The sequence below is a fragment of the Carcharhinus amblyrhynchos genome, chromosome 1 (assembly GCF_965287045.1).
Source record: "Carcharhinus amblyrhynchos chromosome 1, sCarAmb.v2.hapA, whole genome shotgun sequence".
Classification (NCBI taxonomy): domain Eukaryota; kingdom Metazoa; phylum Chordata; class Chondrichthyes; order Carcharhiniformes; family Carcharhinidae; genus Carcharhinus; species Carcharhinus amblyrhynchos.
The window spans coordinates 99,419,176-99,443,029 of NC_137324.1; the positions used below are offsets into that span (position 1 = coordinate 99,419,176).

The window sequence follows — 23,854 nt, forward strand, 5'->3', positions numbered from 1 at the left end:
CATGAGTTTATATTGTAGCTGATTTGTTAAATATTTATTTATGGGATGTGGGCATCACTGGCAAGGTTAATATTTGTTGCCCATTCCTAATTGGTCATGACAAAGTCATGGTGACTTGCTTTCTTAAGCTGCATAAGAGTTTAAATGGTGAAGAGAAGCAGAGAGATAATGGTGTGAAGATGCACAGTTCTTTAAAGCAGCTTTAAAAAATTTTAAAAAGCAAGTGAAACTCCTGTTTTTATCTAAAGCCATACAATACAAAAAGGCAAATAAATTATTGTAAACATGTACAGTACTTTAGTTCAGCTACCTTTCGATAAGTGTGTAGACTTTTGGGAAACTTATAATAGAAATGATATAAAAGCAAATGAAAAGGTTGCAGCATTGATCACCAGCATTTTACCAAAGTTGAGCAATTTCAGTTATACAGTGAAATGTGAATAGCTAGGATGATAATGAACATCACGATAGATTGTTTCCACCTGTTGAGTGAGATGATAACAAGATGGAACAAAGAGGAGACAGACAATATAAACAATTTATAGATATGCTTGTTGACATAACAAAACTTTATGCTTTGAACGGGTGCTTACTTAAAACAGAAGTAGACAGTTACTCCTAAAAATTGATATTAAAACAAATGGGGAGCAATCAGGAAATGATGATGTGATATTTAATGTGTAGAAAAACATTGGGGCCATAAGGCCAGTTTTCATGCTGCATGACTCAATAATCCTAAAGACAGAAAATCAAAGTAACATAAGTGATGCTGAGAATCATCCAGTATATTCTCACCAAAACCTAAATGCAGTTTAGAAAAAGCTTGACAAGTGTCCTGAAACCTGTATCCTGGGTCTCAGCCTCATGTTGGGATTTCTGTGCAGTTTGTAATGGTGAGCATCTGGTTACACATTTACAATGATGTGGAGATGCTGGTGTCGTACTGGGATAAACACAGCAAGAAGTCTGACACCAGGTTTAAGTCCAACCGATTTATTTGATAGTAAACTCACAAGCTTTTGGGGTTTGTCCCTTTGTCAGGTGAATGGAGAGTTCAGGCCCCAGACAGAGCATATAACAGCACAGACAGTTTACAGATTACTGATTAGAATGCGAGTCTTTATAACTAACCTGCTATTCAAGTCTTAAAGATGCCGACGATGTGAGTGGAAAGAGCATTAAGCGCAGGTTAAAGAGATGTGTATTGTCTCCAGTCAGTACAGTAAGTGAGGTGTTGCAAACCCAAGCAAGTCATGGGGGTTACAGATAGTGTGACATGAACCCAAGATCCCTGTTGAGACCATCCTCATGTGTGCGGAACTTGGCTATCAGTCTTTGCTCAGCGACTCTGCGCTGTCGTGTGTCGTGAAGGCCGCCTTGGAGAACGCTTACCCGAAGGTCAGAGGCCGAATGCCTGTGACCGCTGAAGTCTTTGCCAACAGGAAGGGAACAGTCTTGCCTGGTGATTGTCGAGCGATGTTCATTCATCCGTTGTCGTAGCGTCTGCATCGTCTCCCCAATGTACCAAGCTTCAGGACATCCTTTCCTGCAGCGTATTAGGTAGACAACGTTGGCCGAGTTGCAAGAGTATGTACTGTGTACCTGGTGGATAGCCAAGTTCCGCACACATGAGGATGGTCTCAACAGGGATCTTGGGTTCATGTTGCACTACCTGTAACCCCATGACTTGCCTGGGTTTGCAAAATCTCACTTACTGTACTGTCTGGAGACAATACACATCTCTTTAACCTGTGCTTAATGCTCTTTCCACTCACATTGTCGGCATCTTTAAGACTTGAATAGCAGGTTAGTTGTAAAATCTCGCATTCTAATCAGTAATCTGTAAACTGTCTGTGCTGTTATATGCTCTGTCTGAGACCAGAACTCTCCATTCACCTGACAAAGGGACAAGCCCCAAAAGCTCATGAGTTTACTATCAAATAAATCGGTTGGACTTAAACCTGGTGTTGTCAGACTTCTTACTGTGTTTACACCTTTACAGGACCAGAGGCATTCAAGGGAATGGGGCTGCGGCAAGGAACTGGGATTTCCAGTGCCAGATTGTTCCTCTTCTCTGGTTTCAAAGGGAGCAAAACTGGATTGTAACTGAGATCTCCAGAGGCAGATAACGAAATGTTGTTTTAAAATGTTTTATATTTCCGGTACGGAGACCATCCAGAGGGGTCCCCACAATCTCCAGCCAATGCACTGTCTCACTTTTCAACCTGACCAACCCAGTTTTCAAGTGAGCATCCTATATAACCACCCATGTGGCACAAATGCCTAAAATTTCCTTTCAAATTAAAAAGCCCCATCTCCTCCACACCAAATACTGTCAACAGTGGGGCTGGAATATGTCCCCCTGCAGATTATCAGTCCTCTTTGTGTTTTGGAGATTTACTACTTTAGGATTTCCTGTAGGATTTCCTCTCACAAAAAGAATCAAAATATATTTATTTTTTATAGATTTTGTTGTACATAAAAGCAGAAAAAATAAAGGCAGTCTACTGGAAAAGTTGCATGATGATAAACCCTAATTAATTTTCTCAAGGACATAATCTGCAATCTAATGTATTTTAAATACAATTCTGGCATAATTTGTTTTTAAGTGAACATTCGAAAAGAGAAACTATGAATAATTTTCTAACTCAGTTGTGGAATAAATGCAAACGAAATGAATGGCCTTAAACTCTTGAACTGAAAATTAGATTGTGCGATATTATCACTTTAAAAAGACAGATATAATTGTTCCAGTTTGGCTTCAAATATTCTCATCCTGCTTTTAATGTGGAAATAATTATATAAAATTTTAATATTATTCAAGGTTATAATCATAATCTTTGCGTCTCTTACTGTCGATCGGCAAGCTGCAAGAAGCAGGTGGCTGCCTTTGCTGTGTGTTGTTAAAGTTATTTTCTTTGCCACTGTCCATGGTACGATTTCTGTCTTTCCCAGCTTTTGCCCTGCTGGTTCTCCTGCTCTTTGCACATTGCATTAGTTTGAGTTCCACATTGAATGATTTCAAATGCACTGATGCTATTATAAATATTCTGCTTCCCGGAGCTAAAGTGTGCAATTGGCATTAATCATTCCCGTCCCTGCTTAACATCTGTCTGATGCTAATGCAGCCAGTTTCAAAAAGGTAAATACACCCAACCTTTATGAAACCAAATGATTAAATGGCAGTGCAAACATAATTTATAATTCATAAATCGTCTGACAGTAATGTGTGGTGCGTTTACCTTTCAAAATCTGGACACGGACATTCAACAGGCTTTCCTCATGGACAAATAACAATTCCAGCAAAGTAAGCTTCAACTACTAAAAAATCTCTTTAAAAGTACCGTCATGCAAACCTTACAATCAATGGGAAATGAATGCATTAAACGCTGTTCTGTCATGTCATTCTCAGCTCACTTTTCTTTGGATACTCGGTGTCTTATTTTCACTCGGCATCCAATGTGAATCCACACTCAATTGCTCTTTCCTGTTACCAAGGCAACCGATCATTCACAACAATACCACCCAGCAGCATTGACAAAAAAAAATTTGAAACCCCAGAAACCTACCTATCATACCTGATTCACAGTCCTTCCAGGACGTTTCAGTGGATGACCTCCTAAATCTTTAGGTGATCCATGTGTTTGTTCATGCACAGCTCTTATTCTGTATAACAGAGATAACAAGAGAGTGGATAATCCTGACAGGCCTGAGTTATCTGTCTGCCACTCCTGGTCTGTCTTGGTATATACAGGATGTGTTCACTGTTTGAACTGTAGCTTTAACAGAGTTTGATGGCCTCACAAACAGAGCCCAGCTGAAAAATAAAAACACATTTTCTCGGCAGCACCGGTGAGACAATGACCTGATCACCATGAACTTGGAAGGGCTTGAGATGATAGCAGTTTTGGTAGTGATTGTATTATTTGTTAAAGTGTTGGAACAGTTTGGTCTGCTGGAAGCAACTGTTGAAGGTAAGGGACAACTTATCTCAGATGTGGTATATTTATGTAAAGAGATCTTGGAGAAAACTTTAGAGGGAAAGTGTAGCTGCCATTTGAGAGAATTTAATTCCTCAAAATTTCAAGACCAGTACTTCATACTAGATCACTGAGTTTTGTCATGATATTCAGTACTATGAAAAATTAACTGAGATAACTTATTCGCTTCGTATTTCTGTAATACTTTGCTTGGTATATTATTTTCGTTCCATGCCTGAGAAAGAAAAGGACAAAATCAATATGCCTTATGAATCACAGTTTGGTTTTGTTGAAGCTGACATAAATGTAACGAAGCAGTCGGCTGTGATTTTTTTCAAAAAATAACGTTTGTGTCATTCGTCTCTCAGCTGCTAATTGCTTATTTGAAAACTAAGTTCAAATATTGACAAGGTAGAGATTAATCTGAATAGAATTGATACAAGATTATGTTTTTGTTGTGGCACGAGCTTGCAAACCATTTAACAAGCTATAACTATCTTTGAAGCTTGGCTCTGAAGTTTTTTGTTGCATTCCAATTATCATGTTTTGTGCATCAGTAAAGTTGAATATTTAAATAGTGTAATGTATTGTTATTAATCTTTATAATTTTTCTGCTACTTGATATTTTTTAAGTCTCGTCTCCAAGTGGGTTATTAATTTAGAAATTATACTTTGGCCATATTCCAGTTTGTTTTATTGTATGGAATTTATCGTCTTTGTGCAAATCATATAAAAACATGTATCTAATTTGAACACCATTGTGAATATATCTTGTTTAAAGTCTCTGTACAGTCTGTACTGTGATTAATGTTACTCAGGTAAATTAAGCTAGATAAATGTCAACAGATAAATAGGTTTTTAACTATTTTATCTTTTATTATAATATTTGCATTGCCCATTGTAGTTCTCTGTGCTTACAAAACTTAAGCCAATTTTTTTAAAAAAAGGCAAAATAATAGCATACAAAGATAAAATTTATGTAAATTCTGATAGGTATTTACATGATTTTCTTCCAGCAAATTAAGCAGAAATGTATTGGTTTATGTAATCTTTATGATATTACTCATTAATCACCTATGTGTGTAATTAATTTGATAGTTTGCGGTAGGTCCCAAGTCACCCAATAGGAAAAAGCTTAATCTCCGCTGAATATTTCTGGACAGGGAGGTTGTTAGTTGGGTAAAACATATAACCTTGTTTCAGTTGTGTTTGGCACCCTTTCTTTGTTTTGCTGCAGTAATGATCATTTATCTTTCTGTTTCATGGTGTCCACCAGCTGGAGAATAGAGTTAAAACTTTATGTGCGCGGAGCGTCTGCCCAGACTTTGATTGTACTCAGAAATAATGCAGGTTTGAAAATTCTTAATTGCCACATTAGGCCAGCAACAGTCTAACAGTTATGTTGTTGTGTCACCAAAGTTCCTCAGATTGTGAAATGAGGTGCAGCTCATAGACTGAAAGGAAAGCTGGAACATTTACAAAGGTTAATTTCATCCATCCACTTGGAAGTAATTTGTTATACGTCTCTAGATTTAACAAGCAATGTTGAAATACTGACAGATGTTAAATAAAGCCTCTTTGACAATGCCCTGCAACTTAGTAAATTGTGCTCAAAGTCTTGAATGCAGAGCTATAATGCACAACAGTTAGACATAAATGTAATTATATTTCTATTTCTGAATGTTATCACATAATCCTGGAACTGTTTTGTTCTTTTTGGCAGTTGTGATCATAGTCTAAATGACACAAAAATCTTTGCAGAAACAAAAATATTTCTGTGAACAAATCAAAAAAACAACTGTAGTTCAAACACTGAGTGCTTTTCATTTCATGGCAGTTTCCCTTTAAACAGCAGATCTGTTTATAGCAAAAATATTAATAACAAGAGCTGAAAATGTGATAATGCAGCTTCATTTTTTTTGACATTTTTCGAATATGTCACCTCGGCCCAGTCGAAACATTGAATTAATAATTGCAGCTTCTTCACACAATCTGTGTGCCTGTTGGCATTGCAAATGTGATAATCAAAAAACACATATGTTTATAGCAAATTTTGACGGAGAAATATTTAAATGAATATTTACAGAGAATGAGTTTCAATGAATAAATAACATTTGCTCCTTTTAATAATGAATGTATTCATCTCTGAGGTAGATGTTTGTATTTCATAATATTGACGTTTCTATAATGGAATAGATTTACATTTTAAAAAAATCATCTTGAGATGAAATTTGGCAAACATTTACAATGGCAATCATTTTCTAAAAGGTGGAAAGTATTTATCTTGTTTAAGGATGCAGCGCAGGATTGAAACTGAATTTTACTTCATTATTCAACTTGGGATCTAATAAGCACACATTTTATATTAGTAACCAACATAATCAAAGATTAAGGAAACTTCCTTGAATTTTAAAGAGGCATGCTTTCCATGAAAAATGCTCACAAACCTTGTTTTCATTTGTGTATAAACACACAAGATAATGCTTTAATTAATATCAACATATCATTAAAACATCAAGAGCATCATATGTCTAGCTTTCACGGCTGCTTTGCAGCTTTAGATTTAAAAAAAAGTTGCCAATTTCTTTATTCATGGGCGAGAGCACTCCCCCTTAACAATAGGTATAAAAAAATGGCCTGCTGCTTCCTCACAGATCAGCATAATTTGGCATCAAAATGTTTCTCAGTTTGATAACGCAGTTTCCATCGTGTTTGTTGAATAGTGAGGTATGAATTCTTGCAATAAGCCTTGCTGGAAACTTGTGGTTTTCCCAATAAGAACATGTGGTAGTGGTCTTTAATCCTGTGACCTGTTTTTGACCAGATATTTTTAATTAAGAATTTCTGAAACAGATGTGATTGGATAATGGATATTTAGTCACATTGGTTCTTAACGTCACTTGCAGAATCCCAGTAATGCCAGCTTGTATCTTGGGAGTACAGACCCTCTCTTGCTGTCTGTCATGGCATTCTGGCACAAAACTACATTAAAAAGTAAATACCACTCAAAGTAGGAGGGGGGAACTTTTCAGCTGTTGGTTGCTGTTGACTCATCAGAAAAATATAGGTGGATCACCTCAGATCCCCATTAATGCCTGAGGAACACGTAATTGAATTTTCTGGTCTTCCTATATTTTGTCAACAAGGCAGTTTAAGCATGGAAATCAGAGTCTGCATCAGTGGTAGGACCCCAGTTTAAATTTTCAGCAAAAAAAAGTCAAATTTCACAAGTTACACCCACCCGATCCATTTACACCTGGCAGTGACTAGCTTAACCAGAAGCCACACATTGGGGTGACCAGCTGTTCCATATTTTATGGGATTGTCCTGTATTTCTAACCTTTGTCCTGTGTCCCTTTTTGGACAGGAAGTACAAAATTTATGCCCAACCTGAATCATTGACGACTGCCTGGGGGAAGAGAGGGTTAATTACAGAATGGAGGAGGAGGTTAATTATTACAAGTTGGGAAGAAGGGGTTAATTGCAAAGGGGGAAAAGAGAGGGGGTTAATTACTGTCTGGGGAGAGAGAGGGTTAATTGTGAAGTGGGGAGGGAGAGGACGTTAATTTCTGTGTGAGGAGAGGGGGTTAATTACAGATGGAAAAACGGGTGTTAATTGCTGTGTGTGAGGAGAGGGGGTGAGAGGGGTTAATTACTGCATGTATGGGGGGACGGAAAACGTGGGTTAACTATTGCATTGCTGCCTTTGTGTCTTTTCCCTTTGAATATAGGCTTATGAAACCATGCTGGAAGCAAAAGAACATGCAGGGAGAGAGTGGGAATGTGGGATTGAAGGTGTACATGCAATTGTTTCTCTGTGAGCCTCCTCCCCACTGCATTCTTTCCTCCCCCACCCCAGCTCCGATCCTCCCACCCCCACTGACAAATCCTCCACCAAACCTGACCTGCCTGTCTCAACATGAAAGTTTCCCGATATCTTACCTTGCTGCTTCTGGCAAACTGGAATTAAACACAAACTTTGTTCCTGCTGGTAGTCAGTAAATGAGGCCTAATCCTCAAGATTACTTCAATGATATTCATTGTACCAGTTTTGTGCAGAAGTTAAAGATTTCTTCTTTTGTTTACAGGCATTGTTGGTTAGGTCAGTATTTATAGAACATATTTAATTGTCCTCAAGGGGGTAGTGATGAGCTGTCCTCTTGAACTGCTGCAGTCCATGTGGGGTTGGTACACCCACTTTGCTGTTAGGAAGAGAGTTCCAGGATTTTGACCAGTGACAGTGAAGGAATGGCGATATTGTATTTCCAAGTCAGGAGTGAGTGGCTTGGATTGGAACTTCCAGGTGGTGGTGTTCCCATGTATCTGCTGCCATTTCCTTCCTGGATAGTAGTGGTTGTGAGTTTGGAAGATACTGTCTAAAGAGTCTTGGTGGGTCCATGCAATGCATCTTGCAGATGTTACACACTGCTGCCACGATGCATCGGTGTTGGAACGATGAAATATTTATGGATGGGTTGTCAATCAAGTAGGCAGCTTCATCTTGGATGGTGTCAAGCTTCTTGAGTGTTGTTGGAACTGCACTCATCCAGACAAGAAGAGGTATTCCATCACACTCCTGGCTTGTGCCTTGTTGATGGTGGATAGGCTTTGGTATCTCAGAAGGTGCCACTGGATTTCTTGCCTCTGACTTGCTCTTGTGAGTTTCAAATAGGATTCAGTAGGTTTGTTATTGATCTCATCCTCATTGAATTTCAATTCCAATTCCTTTTTGGCTCTCTGACACACAGGCACATGTATATTTATATTTTTTATATTTATATATGTAAATGTGTATACATGTACATGTGTGTGTATATATGCATATGTGTATATATACATTTGCATATATGGACAGGTATTATTTCTTTTTGTTTCTCAGACTCATATTGTGCAGATTCTGCTTTTTCATTTACTTAAAATTAATTAGTTTTGCTATAAGCTGGTTTGAAGATGTGTCTTTATTGAACTGGCTGTTAAGAGAACTCTGTAGCTGACTAACCTTTTGCTCTGCACAGTCTACTTACAACTGTATAGCCAAGAGCAGCAAATCTGTTGAGGCATTGCTTATTCAATGATCCTCATTGTTATACTACAGTTGATTGGACTCACATTTTGTAATCTGAAATGTGAATTATGTATGTTATCAGCTTTGCCCCTGTTCACATCTTTGTTTCTGAGTCAGAGGATCATATGTTCAAGTTCTGCACAAGAGAATGGAATTTAAAATCGAGACTGATACTTCAAGGTAATCCAGAGTGTGTGCTGTTGGAGTTCTATCTTTCAAAGGAGGTATTAAACCAAGAACTCTCCTACCTTCGGCTCAATTTAAAAGATCCCATTGTACTATTCATGGGAGAACAGGAAAGTTTTCCGACTGTTCTGTCCAATATTTATCATCAATCCACACCACTAAGAACAGATTAGGCGTGCAATTCATGTTCTCTAACTGTGAGCCAAATTATTAAAATACAATATTTTTCTATTCAAGTAAAAGCAAAATACTGTGATGCTGAAAATGGGAAATAAAATTCCAAAATGATGGACACAGTTAGCAAGTGTGGCAGCATTTGTGAAGAGGGAATATAGTTAACATTTCAAATCCATATGATCTTTCTACAAAGCTGAAGCAGGATAAAATTGTAATGAATTATATACCTGGATGTGGGGGAGGGGGTAGGGGGGAAATGTACAGGAGACCACATTGGGAACAGCAAATACAGTAGATCAAGATAAAGGATGTGGAAGTGAAATGCTGCCTCACCTGAAAGGAGTGTTTAGACTTTTTAAACTGTGGTCGTGGGGGTGGGGGTGAAGTGAAAGGGGTGTCATCATGCTGGTATTGGTGAAAATCGTGAAGGATAATCCTTTGAGTGTGGAAGTTGACGGGAGGACAGTGAGGACAAGAGGGACCCTGTCATGGCTCTGTCAAGCAGAGGTGCGGCAGATGGTTTGGATGTGGCTGAGTGCCCTGTCAACCACACTGAAGTGGAGGGACTGGGGTTGGGGGGGCAGTGGTGGAGGGGGAGAAAGAGACAGACATATCTGAGGCACTGTTTCCTGCATTGTCTTGCCATTATTTCAATACTATTTCTGAACCTTGCTGTGCACAAATTGATTTTATTATTGTCACATGTATTAATATACAATGAAAAGTATTGTTTCTTGTGCACTATATAGACAAAACATACCATAAGTAGAGAAGGAAATGAGAGAGTGCAGAATGTAGTGTTACAGTCATAGCTAAGGTGTAGGGAAAGATCAACTTAATGCAAGGTAAATCCATTCAAAAGTCTGATGGCAGCAGGGGAGAAGCTGTTCTTGAGTCGGTACGTGACCTCAGACTTTTGCATCTTTTTCCCGAAGGAAGAAGGTGGAAGAGAGAATGTCCAGGGTGCGTAGGGTCCTGCATTATGCTGGCTGCATTGTGAAGGCAGCGGGAAGTTTAAACAGGGTCAATGGATGGGAGATTGGTTTGTGTGATGGATTGGGCTACATTCACAACCTTTTGTGGTTTCTTGCAGTCTTGGGCAGAGCAGGAGCCATACCAAGTTATGATACAACCAGAAAGAATGCTTTCTATAGTCATCTATAAAAGTTGGTGAGAGTCATAGCTGACATGCCAAATTTCCGTAATCTTCTGAGAAAGTCGAGATGTTGGTGGGCTTTCTTAACTATAATGTCGGCATGGGGGGACCAGGACAGGTTGTTGATGATCTGAGCACCTGAAAACTTGAAGCTTTCAACCATTTCTCCTTCAGCCATTATACATTTCAAAAGTAATTGACTGCAAGATTCTTTTGGACATACTATGGTCACAAAATATGCTATATAACTGTTTAGCCTCATAAGTGTCATGCAAATAGCAGGTGTTATTTGGTTACTGTAGGTAGCATTGTTTTAAACTACCTCAGTTTTTATTGAATATGTTAAATTTCAGCTAGATTTTCAGATGCATTCCATCAACATTAAAATAATCTTACATGTCATTTTCAGTGAAAGTTGCTAGTTCCACAAAGTAAATCTGATATGGCCAGAATGTAACCTTGCCATCCTTGTTAAAATCAGATCTGATTATTGAGTACAAAATGTTTGTCCTTCAGTTCTGCTTAGGTGCCTTGGCTGTGCTGCAAAGGTTGCAGTCTGGTGTTAAAATGAAAGATTTTGCAGATAAAACTCATATCCACTCATTTGTTCCCTTTGGGGTTTTAGAATGATTTTAACAGCCCTGTACAAAAACGTGTTAAGAAAGCAAATGAAATTAGTAATTTGTCATAATTTTTCTATTTATTAAAGATCCTGGAATTGACCGGCACTTATAAAGAAAATTTCTTGGGCTTTGCCCAGTGAAATGTGTTCTCCTGCTTGTGGTGCTTTGGCTACATGTATGGGGCAAGCTTTTCTCTGGCATAGCTTCGCTTCTGGGTGGTGTGATGGCATAGTGGTTAGCACTGCTGCCTCACAATGCTAGAGACCTAGGTTCAATTCTAACCTTGGGTCATTGTCTGTGTGGAGTTTGCATGTTCTGCCTATGTCTGCGTAGGTTTCCTCTGGATGGTCAGGTTTTCTCTCACAGTCCACAGATGTACAGGTTAGGTGGATTGACCATGGTAAATTGCTCCTTAGTGTCAGGAGGACTACCAGGGTAAATATTTGGGCCAAATGGCTTCCTGCACTGTAGGATCCTATGATTCTTTCGAGTTGTATTTCCTAAGAGTGGCAATGATCTCCGTTCTGAGGGTAAAAATTATCATCATAGAATAGTTACAGAACAGAAGGAGGCCATTCAGCCCACCATGTCCATGCCAGCTCTGTGAAAGAGCAATTCAGGAGTCCTGCTCCCCCAACTTTTCCCATGCCTTCAATTTTTTTCTCTTTATATCATGATCTAATTCCCTTCTGAAAACCACTACACTCTCAGACCATTCATTCCAGATCCCAACACATTGCTGCATTTTTTTAAAAAAACTGGTTTCTCATTTCTCCTCTGGTTCTTTTGCCACTCATCTTAAATCTGTGTTCCCTGGCTATTGATATTTCTGTCAATGGGAACAATTTCCTACTATTTATGCTGAAGATCTGTCCTGGCTTTGAAAAATAAAAGTTTATTTATTAGTCACAAGTAAGGCTTACATTAACACTGCAATGAAGTTACTGTGAAATTCCCTATGTCACCACATTCCAGCGCCTGTTTGGGTCAATGCACCTAACAAGCACATCTTTCAGACTGTGGGAGGAAACCAGAGCACCCGGAGGAAACCCACACAACACGGGGAGAGTGTGCAAACTCCACACAGACAGTGACCCAAGCCGGGACTCAAACCCAGGTCCCTGGAGCTGTGAGGCAGCATGCTAACCACTGTGCCATCGTGCTGCCCTTACACTACTCCTCTCTCAACCTGCCCCAAAGAGAATGATCTCAACTCGGTCAATCTGTCCAAATAAATATCTCATCCCTGGAACCATTCTTACACCTTTAATGCACCCTCTCTGAAGCCCCTACATCATTTCTAAAGGTGAATTGAACACACTTCATATGAGGCTGAACTAGTTTTCTTCTAAAAAAGGTTCATATGTCTTACTCTATGCCTCTAGTCATGTTGCCCATTGTAAACATAAATGGTGCTGATGTAATAATGATGTCAGGTCACTTGACTGAGAAGTAAGAGTGCTCTGGAAAGGGTTAGGCTGCTTCGTAAGTGCTTTTCACTTCCTCTTATGTAAACATTGTGGCTAGGAACAATTTGGTGGGGGGGGATACTTGAAATGCATTCATGTGAAGGGAAAGGTAAATAAACACACATGACTGGAGGCTGAGTAGAGAACCATTAAACTGTCAATCAAAGGAAAGTTGAAAGGACTAAACTGAAATTGAATGGAAACAAAGGCTTTCATAGGGTTGGAAGGTATTTCAAAGACTTTGAGCTTTCTAGGAAGGCTCAGAGACTTCAAATGAAAGCTGTGTAAATAAAATGGGGCTGAGTGAACAGCTGTGAAAATGGAAATTTGCCTTCCCTCCCCCAACCTGGTAAAAGTGAAATTTCCTATCTGTCAGATGATTCCAAAGGGGTCTGTTCACACCTGCTGCTTCTGAGAGGGAGAGAAAGGGAAATCTCTAATGGAGAGTGGAGTGCTGTTGCGAGTTTAAAAACCTGCCTGGTGATCAGGGATCATGAAGATTAAGGTCACCAGGCCACTTCAAAGACCTCACAGATGATAGACAGGAATGAAGATGTTCCACAGAGGGCTGCATGAAAAGACCATGCCAGGTGACTTTCAGGTCTGCCAGGTCTAGAAGAGGCAGTCCAGCCATGGAACCCCCATTCGTGGGGACAGTGTTGAGATCAATCCTTTGCCTCCAATCTGCAGTACCCTTGGGAACCCTTTTCCTGCAGTTTGGCAGTAGCAGAGAGCACATGACCACTGGACCTGTATCCTTGACCCTCCCCCGGCCCCTCCTCTGAGTCCAATACAACAGGTCCATGATGGTCATTACCAGCACCAAAGCTTGTTTGTTGCATTTCCTGCTCTGGTGCTGGGTGCATGGTGGGAGATCACTGAATGTACTATCCAGCCCATTGATTATATTACAATTAGCAGATTTGTATAGTTTTTGGGTTCCCACTTGGTCTGGGTGGGAACCTGATTGGAGCTGGTGGGACAGATCAGATGAATACTGATTGTCTTTATGCTGGGTAGGAATCCTGATATTTGGCTGGCAGGGGCTTCAGGATTCCCATGGGCCATCTGATGGGTCTGGAGAATTTCTCCCACCCTCAATTAGTCTAGGTTTTCCTACATTTTGTGGCTTTTTAACCTTTAAACTTTTGAATTGAACCAGAGAGCTTTCACACCTCGAAGTCCATCTGAATTGGGTTAAATCTGTGGCTTCATCCTCATTTAATATATTCAAAATGGCAGTCTTCCACCTGGAAGTGAGTTAGCTGTCCCTTGGTAAAACCTGGAATTTGGTGATTTGGACATATTTGAAGCTTTTACCTATTAAAGCCCCAATGCCAGCCACTCACCCGCGTCAAAATGCCCTCAGATTGTCTGGTAGAATTTGGGAATGCTGCACCTTCAACAAGTAACAATTTTTACAGGAGCTGAGGCTGGGTGGGATTTCTGTCCACTCCAATGTCTCGAGACGTCAATGAGAGTGGAGCTAAGAGGAGGGAATGGACATTTCCTTCGTCCTGGCTTCTCTGAACAACTTGAGCAGTCTGATAAACCCAGATCAACTTAGTGGCTGCAGGCTGACTGCTGCCTGGAAGACTCCAGAACCCATTTCTGTTCCTGTTCAGATTAATTATCCTCTGAAAGGGATATGATCTAGCCATGTGCCAATACTTATGGATGGGGTTGAGACGGGGGGTGGTGGTGGGATAACTAATAGCTCTTCCGATTGGAGATTTGTAGACCTAATTTCCTGTCTTCCCTCCTTTGTCAAGGCCAACTTCAGTGGCACAGGACTGTGGCAGAAACTTTGAAATGAGGCGACTGCTACCAGACCCTGCAATTCCAGCTTGGTCTGCAGTGAGGTTTACTGATCTCTTTCCCATTGCAACCCTACAATGTCACAGTTGATTATTCTTTAAGCTGAGAGCACTCTGCTAGAGCTATTGATCTGATAATGTCTTCCTTCTTTTAGAACAGTATGAAGTACACCCCTCTATTTCATTACTTGCTGATCATTTTACTACCAAGTGATTAAACACTGCTCTAACTTGCAAAATCGATAAAGAAATGGTTTGTTGATCTTTTGCACTCTTGCAAACCACCATTGTGACTCTGGAACTAAGTTTTGAAAAGTTGATCTAACTGCAAACTTAACTACAACTGACATGAAAGTCCACTCTGATGGCCTCAGACGTGATGCCAAATATGCTTGAGTTGTACAATATATTTTGCATCTCCAAATGGCCAAAACAGTTCAGCAGTAGTATCAATATGCCCATTGTAATCACAGGTACTTCAGCTGTTGGTTTACAGAAAGAAAAAAATCAGATTGACTAGAGGTCAATGATATGAGTTGGAGGTTATGTGTGAGAGTCATTGAAATAGAACAGGAAGAAGCTTGATTAAAAAATGATCTTCCAAAGAGGAATAACCTGCTAACACTTAGCCCCTAAAATGTCATGGGTTGCAGGCATACGATCCCAGCAACTACATTGCAGTGTTGTTTGCTGATAATCTCTGATATCAAGTAGTCGGCTTTTCATTTGCCCCTCATTTTTACTTTGGTGTTCAGACTGGACCAAGCTATTTTTCATCTTATTCCAACAATGGCTACAGTGGAAATGCTGAGAGCTTTCTAAGCCTCCATGTATAGGCTCAGGCATGAAGGTCAATTGTGTTAATGTTTCCAGTTCAATATGACTACTCTTCATCTTGGACTTGAAACATTAACTCAATTTCTCTTTCCAGATGTTATCTGACCTGCGGAATTTTTCCAGCATTTTCACTATTTTGCTTTTATTTTAAAGTGAACTGATTGTCATAGGTGTCAGAGGGGCTGAAGGCTGTTGTAGAATAGCACTGCACCGTTAAAAACTTTGAAAGGAAAGAAGAGCTTGAAAAGGAGAGAACTTTAAAATATTATTTGTGATTTTCTTTGTGATGAATAATGATTCTCACATCTCTCAGTATGTCACCAGGTATTCGGAAAAGTTTATTTAACCTTACCTCTTAGACAAAATTCATGACATGAGGTAAATTTTAAGCTACTAATTTTGGACAATGGGAGGTTGTGGATGTTGTTTTAAGCTCATATGCTGATCAAATAGAATTGGTGAACTTATCTTCATGACAAATGACTGGCTAATTAGAAAGGAGGAGAAGTTCCAATGATGATCACCACACACAAATCGATGACCACAGCTTTTCTCCGCCGAGTGGAGAACTAAATTTACACTGGAGTCCTAACATCTAGTATAGGACCCTGAATTTATAGTTTGACTCCTGTTTTGCATTGGTCAACATGCCAGGTTCCTTGGTGGATTGAAATTCATGATGGGCTGGCTGGACATAGTGGGAACAGGGCAGAAAATTTGCTAGCCCCCAGTGCCCACCCAAAATCAGGCTCAACAATCAACATTATAATTACTTAACAAAGTATTTACTAATATTCAGGAAGTCACTCACCATCTTCTCACTCCACATCATGACCACCTTCAGTGACTGAGATGTAGCTCCTTGAATACTGGGAAAGAATTCCTGTCCAGTTGTTTTAGTTTTCTTGGTGTAATCAGCATGACATTGGCATAACTGATACAAATGATCGTGGAACTCTAAGTGCAAATTCTATTCTACGTAAACTGTGTTGCTGTGGTGCTTTACAATAGTTTAGATAAAAAACTTTGCGTTGTATTTAACTGAGTTGATGGGCTCTTGTCTGCCTGCTGGAGAGATGGCAAAAACATTGCATCACCTCTTTTTGAGAAAGCTGACGTATAAGTTGCAAGTCACAAACTTAACTTGATAGCAGGGGTCTTCCCTGGGATCAAGGAATCTTGCAGTGCCATGAGGGGTGGTGCCTGCTGCTGATACTCCACCATCCCAAGGCTTAGAGTTAACATAGGCTCCAGGCACAGGTGAGTGTGGGTGGGTGGGCAATTGGAATAACAGGATACAGCTTTCCTAACAATGAGGGGTGAGGGACACCCCCCATCCCTCAGGTGCTTTTGGGCATCCCATGTGGCAAGCTCCCCATTCCCACTCTTCCACCTCCCCCCTACCCCCAATCCTCCCTCCATCTCCCTCCTGCTCACTGCTGGATGGATAGCAGAAGTGGTTGGATAAGGTCCTTAAGTTGGCATTAACTACCCATTTAAGGGCTTCAATCAGTCTTGGACTTAACTGAACTACTGCTAAGAAGGTGGTGAGATTCTCATATGACACTCACCTACTACCAAACATGCCTTGTGGGATGGCAAGTTCCACCCATTTTGTGAGAAGCCTACTCGACCCATTACACCCAAACTGGAAACTTCTTGGCCACCTGTATAACTTTGGGCACATTGTCACTTTATGTAGAATAATGCAAAAATAAACAAACTCTTCTCTTACACTCTGTTATTTCTTTAAATTATCACCTGAGCTTCAGCATTTTGAGTAAAGATAGTTTATAGTTTTCATTGCTGATCTCTTAACTTGAAGGTATTAAAAGTCAACCATGTAGTGTGGGACTACAGGCTGGATCAGGTAACTCAAGAGAACATTAGGGAACCTGTTGGGATTTCACAATTTTGCAGCTTTCATGGTTACTTTAAGGTACTATGCATTTATTACTAATTTTAATGAATTGTCTGCCACAGCATCTGCGGTGGAATTTGCAGTCTCGGTCTCTAACTCTCTCCTTTAAAAACAGCCATTAAAACCCATCTGTTTAACTAAGTTTTGGATTACTTAGCCTAATATCTCCATCACTGGCTTGGTGTCAATTCTTGGCTCATTACACTCCTGTGAAGAGCCTCAGGATGTTTTCCTTCGTTAGAGGCACATATGAATGAAAGTTGTTGTTGTTCTTGGTTGCCACAAATCTAATCAATTCCAATAACATTAGTATAAATAAGTAACACACATTCAATTAAAAAACAATTAGACAACCACAGTGAATTGAATATTTATGAGTCTACAAATCCCCAATCATAAAAATAACTATTAATATGTAATAATTGTTAAGGTTGTTACTATCACATTATATCCCACCATCCAAAACCATCAGAATTAATCACCCATATAAATTATGATTCTTAAGATAAATATTAAGTCATGAGTAGCTGCAGATATAGATTTAAGGGTGTGCAAGTTTACCTATGTCACTATTCAAACATATAGTGGGAATCGTAGCGCACGTTGCTGTTCCAGTAATAACAGAGCTGGAAATATTCAACAAGTATAGCAGCATCTACAAAGAGAAAATAAGAGTTGACATTTTGAGTTAAATATGACTTTATTTAAGAACTCATTATATGGCTGGCAGTGAGCAGATAGGTGAATATTTTGCACAACTACTCACAAGCAGACAGGAGAGATGAAGATAGGGGAACAGACTTTACCAATTATTTGATCAGTAAATTAATGACCTGGAAGTTCTACTATTTAGTTTGTTTAGCTACTTGCACGAAGAATTTAATTTAACTGTAATGACAATGTTTTGAAGAGTATTGATTTGATTTGTTATTATCACATGTATTAACATACAGTGAAAAGTATTGTTTCTTGCGTGCTGTGAAGACAAAGCATACCGTTAAATGCAAAATGTTAAATCTGTTGCTCTCTGCACAGATACTGCCAGACCTGCTGACAATTTCCAGCACTTTGTTATTTAAGATTTCCAGCATCTCCTGAACAAATCTGCTAAGTGAGTACCTTGAGGGGTTAAGATTCCAAAAGAAACAAACTATTTACAGAAATATTCACTGTTGATTCCTGTCCTATTTGGAGCCTTGACCCCTCAACGTACTCACTTAGCAGTCTTGTTCAGGCCTGTTACGCAACCCTGTTCCAGGCTGCAGACCTGTTCTCTCTCTTGTAAGGCTTCTAATATTTAAGGGTGCTGTCAATCAACTTAACTAGTATCCATTCTCTTGGCTCCTGACCCACACTCTGGGGCATTAAGCTGTCTGACGCACCTTCTACATTGCCACTCACAAGTCATGGCTTTGTCCTGGCTTTATTACCATACAGCATAGCCTTAATGTGATTTGCTGAAATGGGGCAAAAAGTGCACAGGCCCATCTGACATTATTGGTTACAGTTCTCTAGATTTATAATATAATTAAGGAAAGTTATTCTTGTATCACAAAACAGGGAAAGCTCTGCTTTTGAGTCAGATTCAGCTTGCTTTTCACACTACTCTAATGAATAGAGACAAGCACTGGTGGCTTGTTTCTTTTAATTAACAAGTCATTAGATTGCCCATCTGTTTATTGCATCTCTGCAGTAATGGATTGCATTTTGAAGTTCATGTATTCTCCTGCTCCTATTTAGTGAATCATCTGACATCACTTTTGTTAGCTCTTACTGCTGTTCTTTTTAAGAGAAAAAAAAATCAATTGGTGCAGAAATTTCCACAAAATTACGAACAAGCAGTTGCACTTAATCAACATGAAAATGAATATCCCTTTCAATCGAAGGAACTCAAGTTTGGATTCTGCAGTGAATTGTCCTGACGCACAGCGTGATTCATCCTATTGGTATGCAGCACTTCACAGCTCAGGATTATGCTATTGATAACGGATGGCTATGTGTATGAAATATAACTAACATGCTGTTAGTTTAATTTAAATAATGTGTTACAATCTCAGGATAGAGATCAATAACTTTTCCTTAAAGAAAGATGTCTGAAATTCCACTTCTTTACTAAAAGAATGAAGCTTACATGATTTCACAGTTTAAAACAGAAGAATTTTTAGTATACAATAGCCAAACAAAGCAAGTATTAAATACTAACAAAGCTATCCACCCATACTCTAAATACAACATCAACATAGGTTAGACATGAATCCACAGCAAGGATATTTTGGCCCTGGAGGGAGTGCAGAGGAGGTTTACTAGGCTGATACCGGAGTTGAGGGGGTTGAGCTATGAGGAGAGGCTGAATAAACTAGGCTTGTACTCGTTAGAGTTTAGAAGAATGAGGGGAGATCTCATTGAGACGTATAAGATGATGAATGGGATGGATAGGATAGAGGTGGAAAGACTCTTCCCGCTCAAAAAAGACAGTAGGACTAGGGGGCACAGCCTCAAGATAAAGGGGGGGCGGTTCAGAACGGAGTTGAGGAGGAACTTCTTCACTCAAAGGGTGGTGAATCTCTGGAATTCTCTGCCCGTTGAAGTGGTGGAGGCTGCCTCGCTAAATATTTTTAAGAAGCGGGTTGATGGGTTTTTGATAAGAGAGGGGATTAAGGGTTATGGGGAGAGGGCGGGAAAGTGGAACTGAGCCACGACAGATCAGCCATGATCTTATTGAATGGCGGGGCAGGCTCGAAGGGCCAGATGGCCTACTCCTGCTCCTATTTCTTATGTTCTTATGTTCTTAAATTGTGGTCAATTTTGAACCATAAATTACACATCAAATGACAGATACGACTAAGACAGATCTTACAAATTGGCTTAGCAGTGTATTTTGCAGAAAGGTCATTAATCTCCATCACAAGCATCCTTCGAAATCCTGTCTTCCTCATGAATGTCCATTGCTCCCCTTCTAGGAGTTAGTCAGGTTCCTTGCTGACAGCAACACACAAGTTCCATGGACACAGTCTTCACCACAACCGGTACACATGCAAAACCTGCTCAACCTGATCTGGATGGTGTCAATCCGCAATATTATCTCCACTGACAAAAAAGGCTGCAGCAACTGTTTACTTATTCTCAGCTCTGGGTCTGACCTTCGACTTCTTCAGTTGACTTGTACTGCATCACTAGACCCATCAGTTTCTCCTGAGCTTGGATTGATATGTGTCCTTTTTATTTGCTTTCAATCAGGTTCGACCTAGAAGGATTGGTTCCCAATCATAGTTTCAGTTTTCATTTCCTTAGAATGAACAATGAGGCTAGGGAGACAACAGCTGTATCATGTGGTATTATCACTAGACTATTAATCTGGAAACTCAGCTAATATTCTGGAGACCAGGTTCGAATTTCACCACAGATGGTGGAATCTGAATTCAATTTTTTTTAAAATCTGGAATTAAGAATCAACTGATGACCAAGAAACCATTTTCAATTGTCAGAAAAACCAATCTGGCTCACTAAAGTCCTTCAGGGAAGGAAATCTACCATCCTTACCTGGTCTAGCTGACATGTGACTCCAGATCCACAGTAATGTGGTTGACTCTCAACTGCCTTCAGGCAACTTGGATGGGCAATAAATGCTGGTCAGTCAGTGAAGCCCTACCCCATGAATGGATAAAACAAAAGCTTAAGTGGAAAGTTGCGAACGAATGACGTTTTAAAAAATTGTTCACACATCCTCCTATCATTGCACTTATAATTGGTGAATTGGTGTGGAAATGCCACAGCTTGGCATGGGGAAATGAAGGGCCTTGAGGGATGGCTGGAGAGCAAATGCTGATGTTGAGCTATAAAGGGACATAGGGGTGGGTAAGAGAAACACAGTTTGGCATGGGAGTAAGAGCAATCATAGAAGATGGAGGCACAGCTTGTCATGGGGAGTATGGGTAACAGCTTTTGAACTTGCATTTTAAAAGATTCCCTCATTCAGACTATGGTTCACAGCATCTCCTGAGATTCCGTGAACCATGGGTCCTTTAAAAGCTGGCCCAACTTCATGGAAATTACAGAGGACTAGGATCTGCTTATCCTGCAATGGAGCCGTCCAGTTCAGGGCTGCAGGCTCAATACCTAAACCCTTAAATGACATGGGTGACATTCGGAAAACTAGGGAATGGGGTCAGAAATCTTGGAATTGGGTCCCAGGTGGCCATTTTACATCTCCCCACCTTCATGAAAATCTAGCCCAGTCATAGAGGTTAATCTGCTACTAGCTACTTTTTATACCCACCATGGTTACATTTTAGTTCTGTTGCACTGTACTAAGCCCCACAGATTATAGAGACACCTGGTCTGTACATCAGCTGGAGTAGAAGTGGGTATTTGAACAAGTCTTATTGTCCTTGACTTTGTAAAGGAGAAGAGAATCATGATTACCGTTCTTGATCATTATTCAGTGTGTTTTGCAGTAAATTTCATGTGAAGTCTTCAACCAGCTAAAGAATGGGCTTATCCATTGTAATCCCATGAAGGAATAATTCTTAACTGTCCAAATTCATGTAAGAGTACCAACACTATCACACTGAAATTGTATAATACCGTGGATTAAAGAAAGTGAATGAGAGACAGTCTTAAGGCATCTTCATTAATGAAACACTATTTCAAGTTAAACCGCAATTACATGTCAAAGGTGCAATAGTAAGAACATAAGAAATAGGAGCAGGAGTAGGCCATCTAGCCCTTCGAGCCTGCCCCGCCATTCAATAAGATCATGGCTGATCTGTCGGGTCTCAGTTCCACATTCCTGCCCTCTCCCCATAACCCTTAATCCCCTTGCCAATCAAAAACCTATCAACCCGTGTCTTAAATATATTTAGCGAGGCAGCCTCCACCACTTCAACGGCCAGAGAATTCCAGGGATTCACCACCCTTTGAGTGAAGAAGTTCCTCCCCAACTCCGTTCTAAACCACCCCCCCTTTATCTTGAGTGCCCTCTAGTCCTACTGTCCTTTCTGAGCGGGAAGAGCCTCTCCACCTCTATCCTATCCATCCCATTCATCATCTTATACGTCTCAATGAGATCTCCCCTCATTCTTCTAAACTCTAATGAGTACAAGCCTAGTTTATTCAGCCTCTCCTCATAGTTCAACCCTCTCAACTCCGGTATCAGCCTACTAAACCTCCTCTGCACTCCCTTCAAGGCCAAAATATCCTTGCGTAAGTAAGAAACTGGGAAAGTAAGTAGAAACTGGAAAACGTGAGTTCAGAGATGGTATCAGGAAGCCCTTCTTCAGGCAATATTTTCTAGGTTGGATAATGTGGAGGCAAAATCTCTGGAGCTGTTCGGAAGATATTTGGCTTTTATGCTGTCAATTATGATACAAGTATTAATGATGTGTAAAATGCTTTCTCTCAGCTATACCTATCTTTGTAATGCATTAATACCATTGGGTGGATTAAGGACAAGAATAATGTAGAGGAGAAAATTGAAGGGAAAATTATTATAATATTAATGGGTGGAAATGAAAAGAGCAAATGTGAAATCTGAAATAAGTACATAAGGTACTGAAAATTTACAGCAAGTTGATCACTATCTGAAGGATAAATGACAAATAAAGGTTTGAATGGGAATGTTGATTTTACATTATCAGTTCATGGCACTGTTACCATCCTTCTAATTGACAGAAACACTTCCAAATTTTGCCCTTTTTATTCTCATTTCAGAATATTTATTTCGCCTTTTATTTTCCCACTCACATTCTTCATTCACTCTTCCTCTTCTGAAGGCAATAACTCATTACAAAGTCATGAAAAGCAGGAGTATTGTATTCAGTTAGGGTCTAAACTCATCAGCACAGATCTATGATCAAATCTATATGAGAGACGAAGACCTCACCCTATATATTTTTTTCATAAAGTATGTAGCGGCATGCTATTTGAGATTTCTATTAAAATCACATTGGACAAAGATCTAAATGGCTGAATCTATGTCAGCCTATGACCTGAATAAAATAAACTATCTGGCAGCATTGTGGAAACTCACACCTTAGTATCCCTGAAGAGTCAATCATCCCCTGTGGGCTGCACAGATGAAATTTTAAAGAGAGCTATATGAAGACCATCTACATTTCCTAACCCTGGCTGACCAACATGAGTCTGCTAAGACATAAGGCCCTGCAAACTTTCTTTCAATTTTTAATGATTGTGAGACACTTGGCCCCATCTACATTGCCTCCACGGCAAACTCTGTCCCATCACTTACAAGGCTGATTTTTTCCCCCCAACATGCCTGCCTCATTGTGCAATGTCAATATCACCAAAAAAATGAATTATACAGTATCGCTTTTCAGTTCCCTGACTTCAGTGAAGAAATATCTCATTGGGCCTTCTTGCCAGACTCCTGACACACAAACCATATTTATTATTTGTGTTCTTTGCACTGTAAAACCTGTATCCTCTATTATTATACTGTATGAATGCAAGGGGGAGGGGGTGTCTGAGGGGGCATTATGAATTCTCATGTTTTGAGTGTGTGCAAATAAACTACCTTTTGAGTTGATCCTATCTCGATTTTTGCTGTGGTATTATTAATAGAAAATTGGATCACACCAAAACAGAGGGCTTGGGAAATACACCAC

General features: G+C 39.8%; 1 protein-coding gene across 2 annotated transcripts in view; it reads left to right on the forward strand.

Moving 5' to 3' along the window:
* kcnip4a (potassium voltage-gated channel interacting protein 4a) overlaps positions 1-23,854 on the forward strand; it is an 806,015-nt gene that overhangs the window by 497,140 nt on the left and 285,021 nt on the right. The window contains exon 1 of one of the 2 annotated variants that reach the window (XM_080198562.1): positions 3,861-3,974. The exons of the other annotated variant lie outside the window; for it this stretch is intronic. Within the exon in view, the coding sequence (XP_080054688.1) occupies positions 3,875-3,974 (100 nt within the window). The 5' untranslated portion in view covers positions 3,861-3,874. Of the gene's footprint in view, positions 1-3,860; positions 3,975-23,854 lie in introns of those variants that run through there. 2 annotated transcript variants of the gene reach the window in all.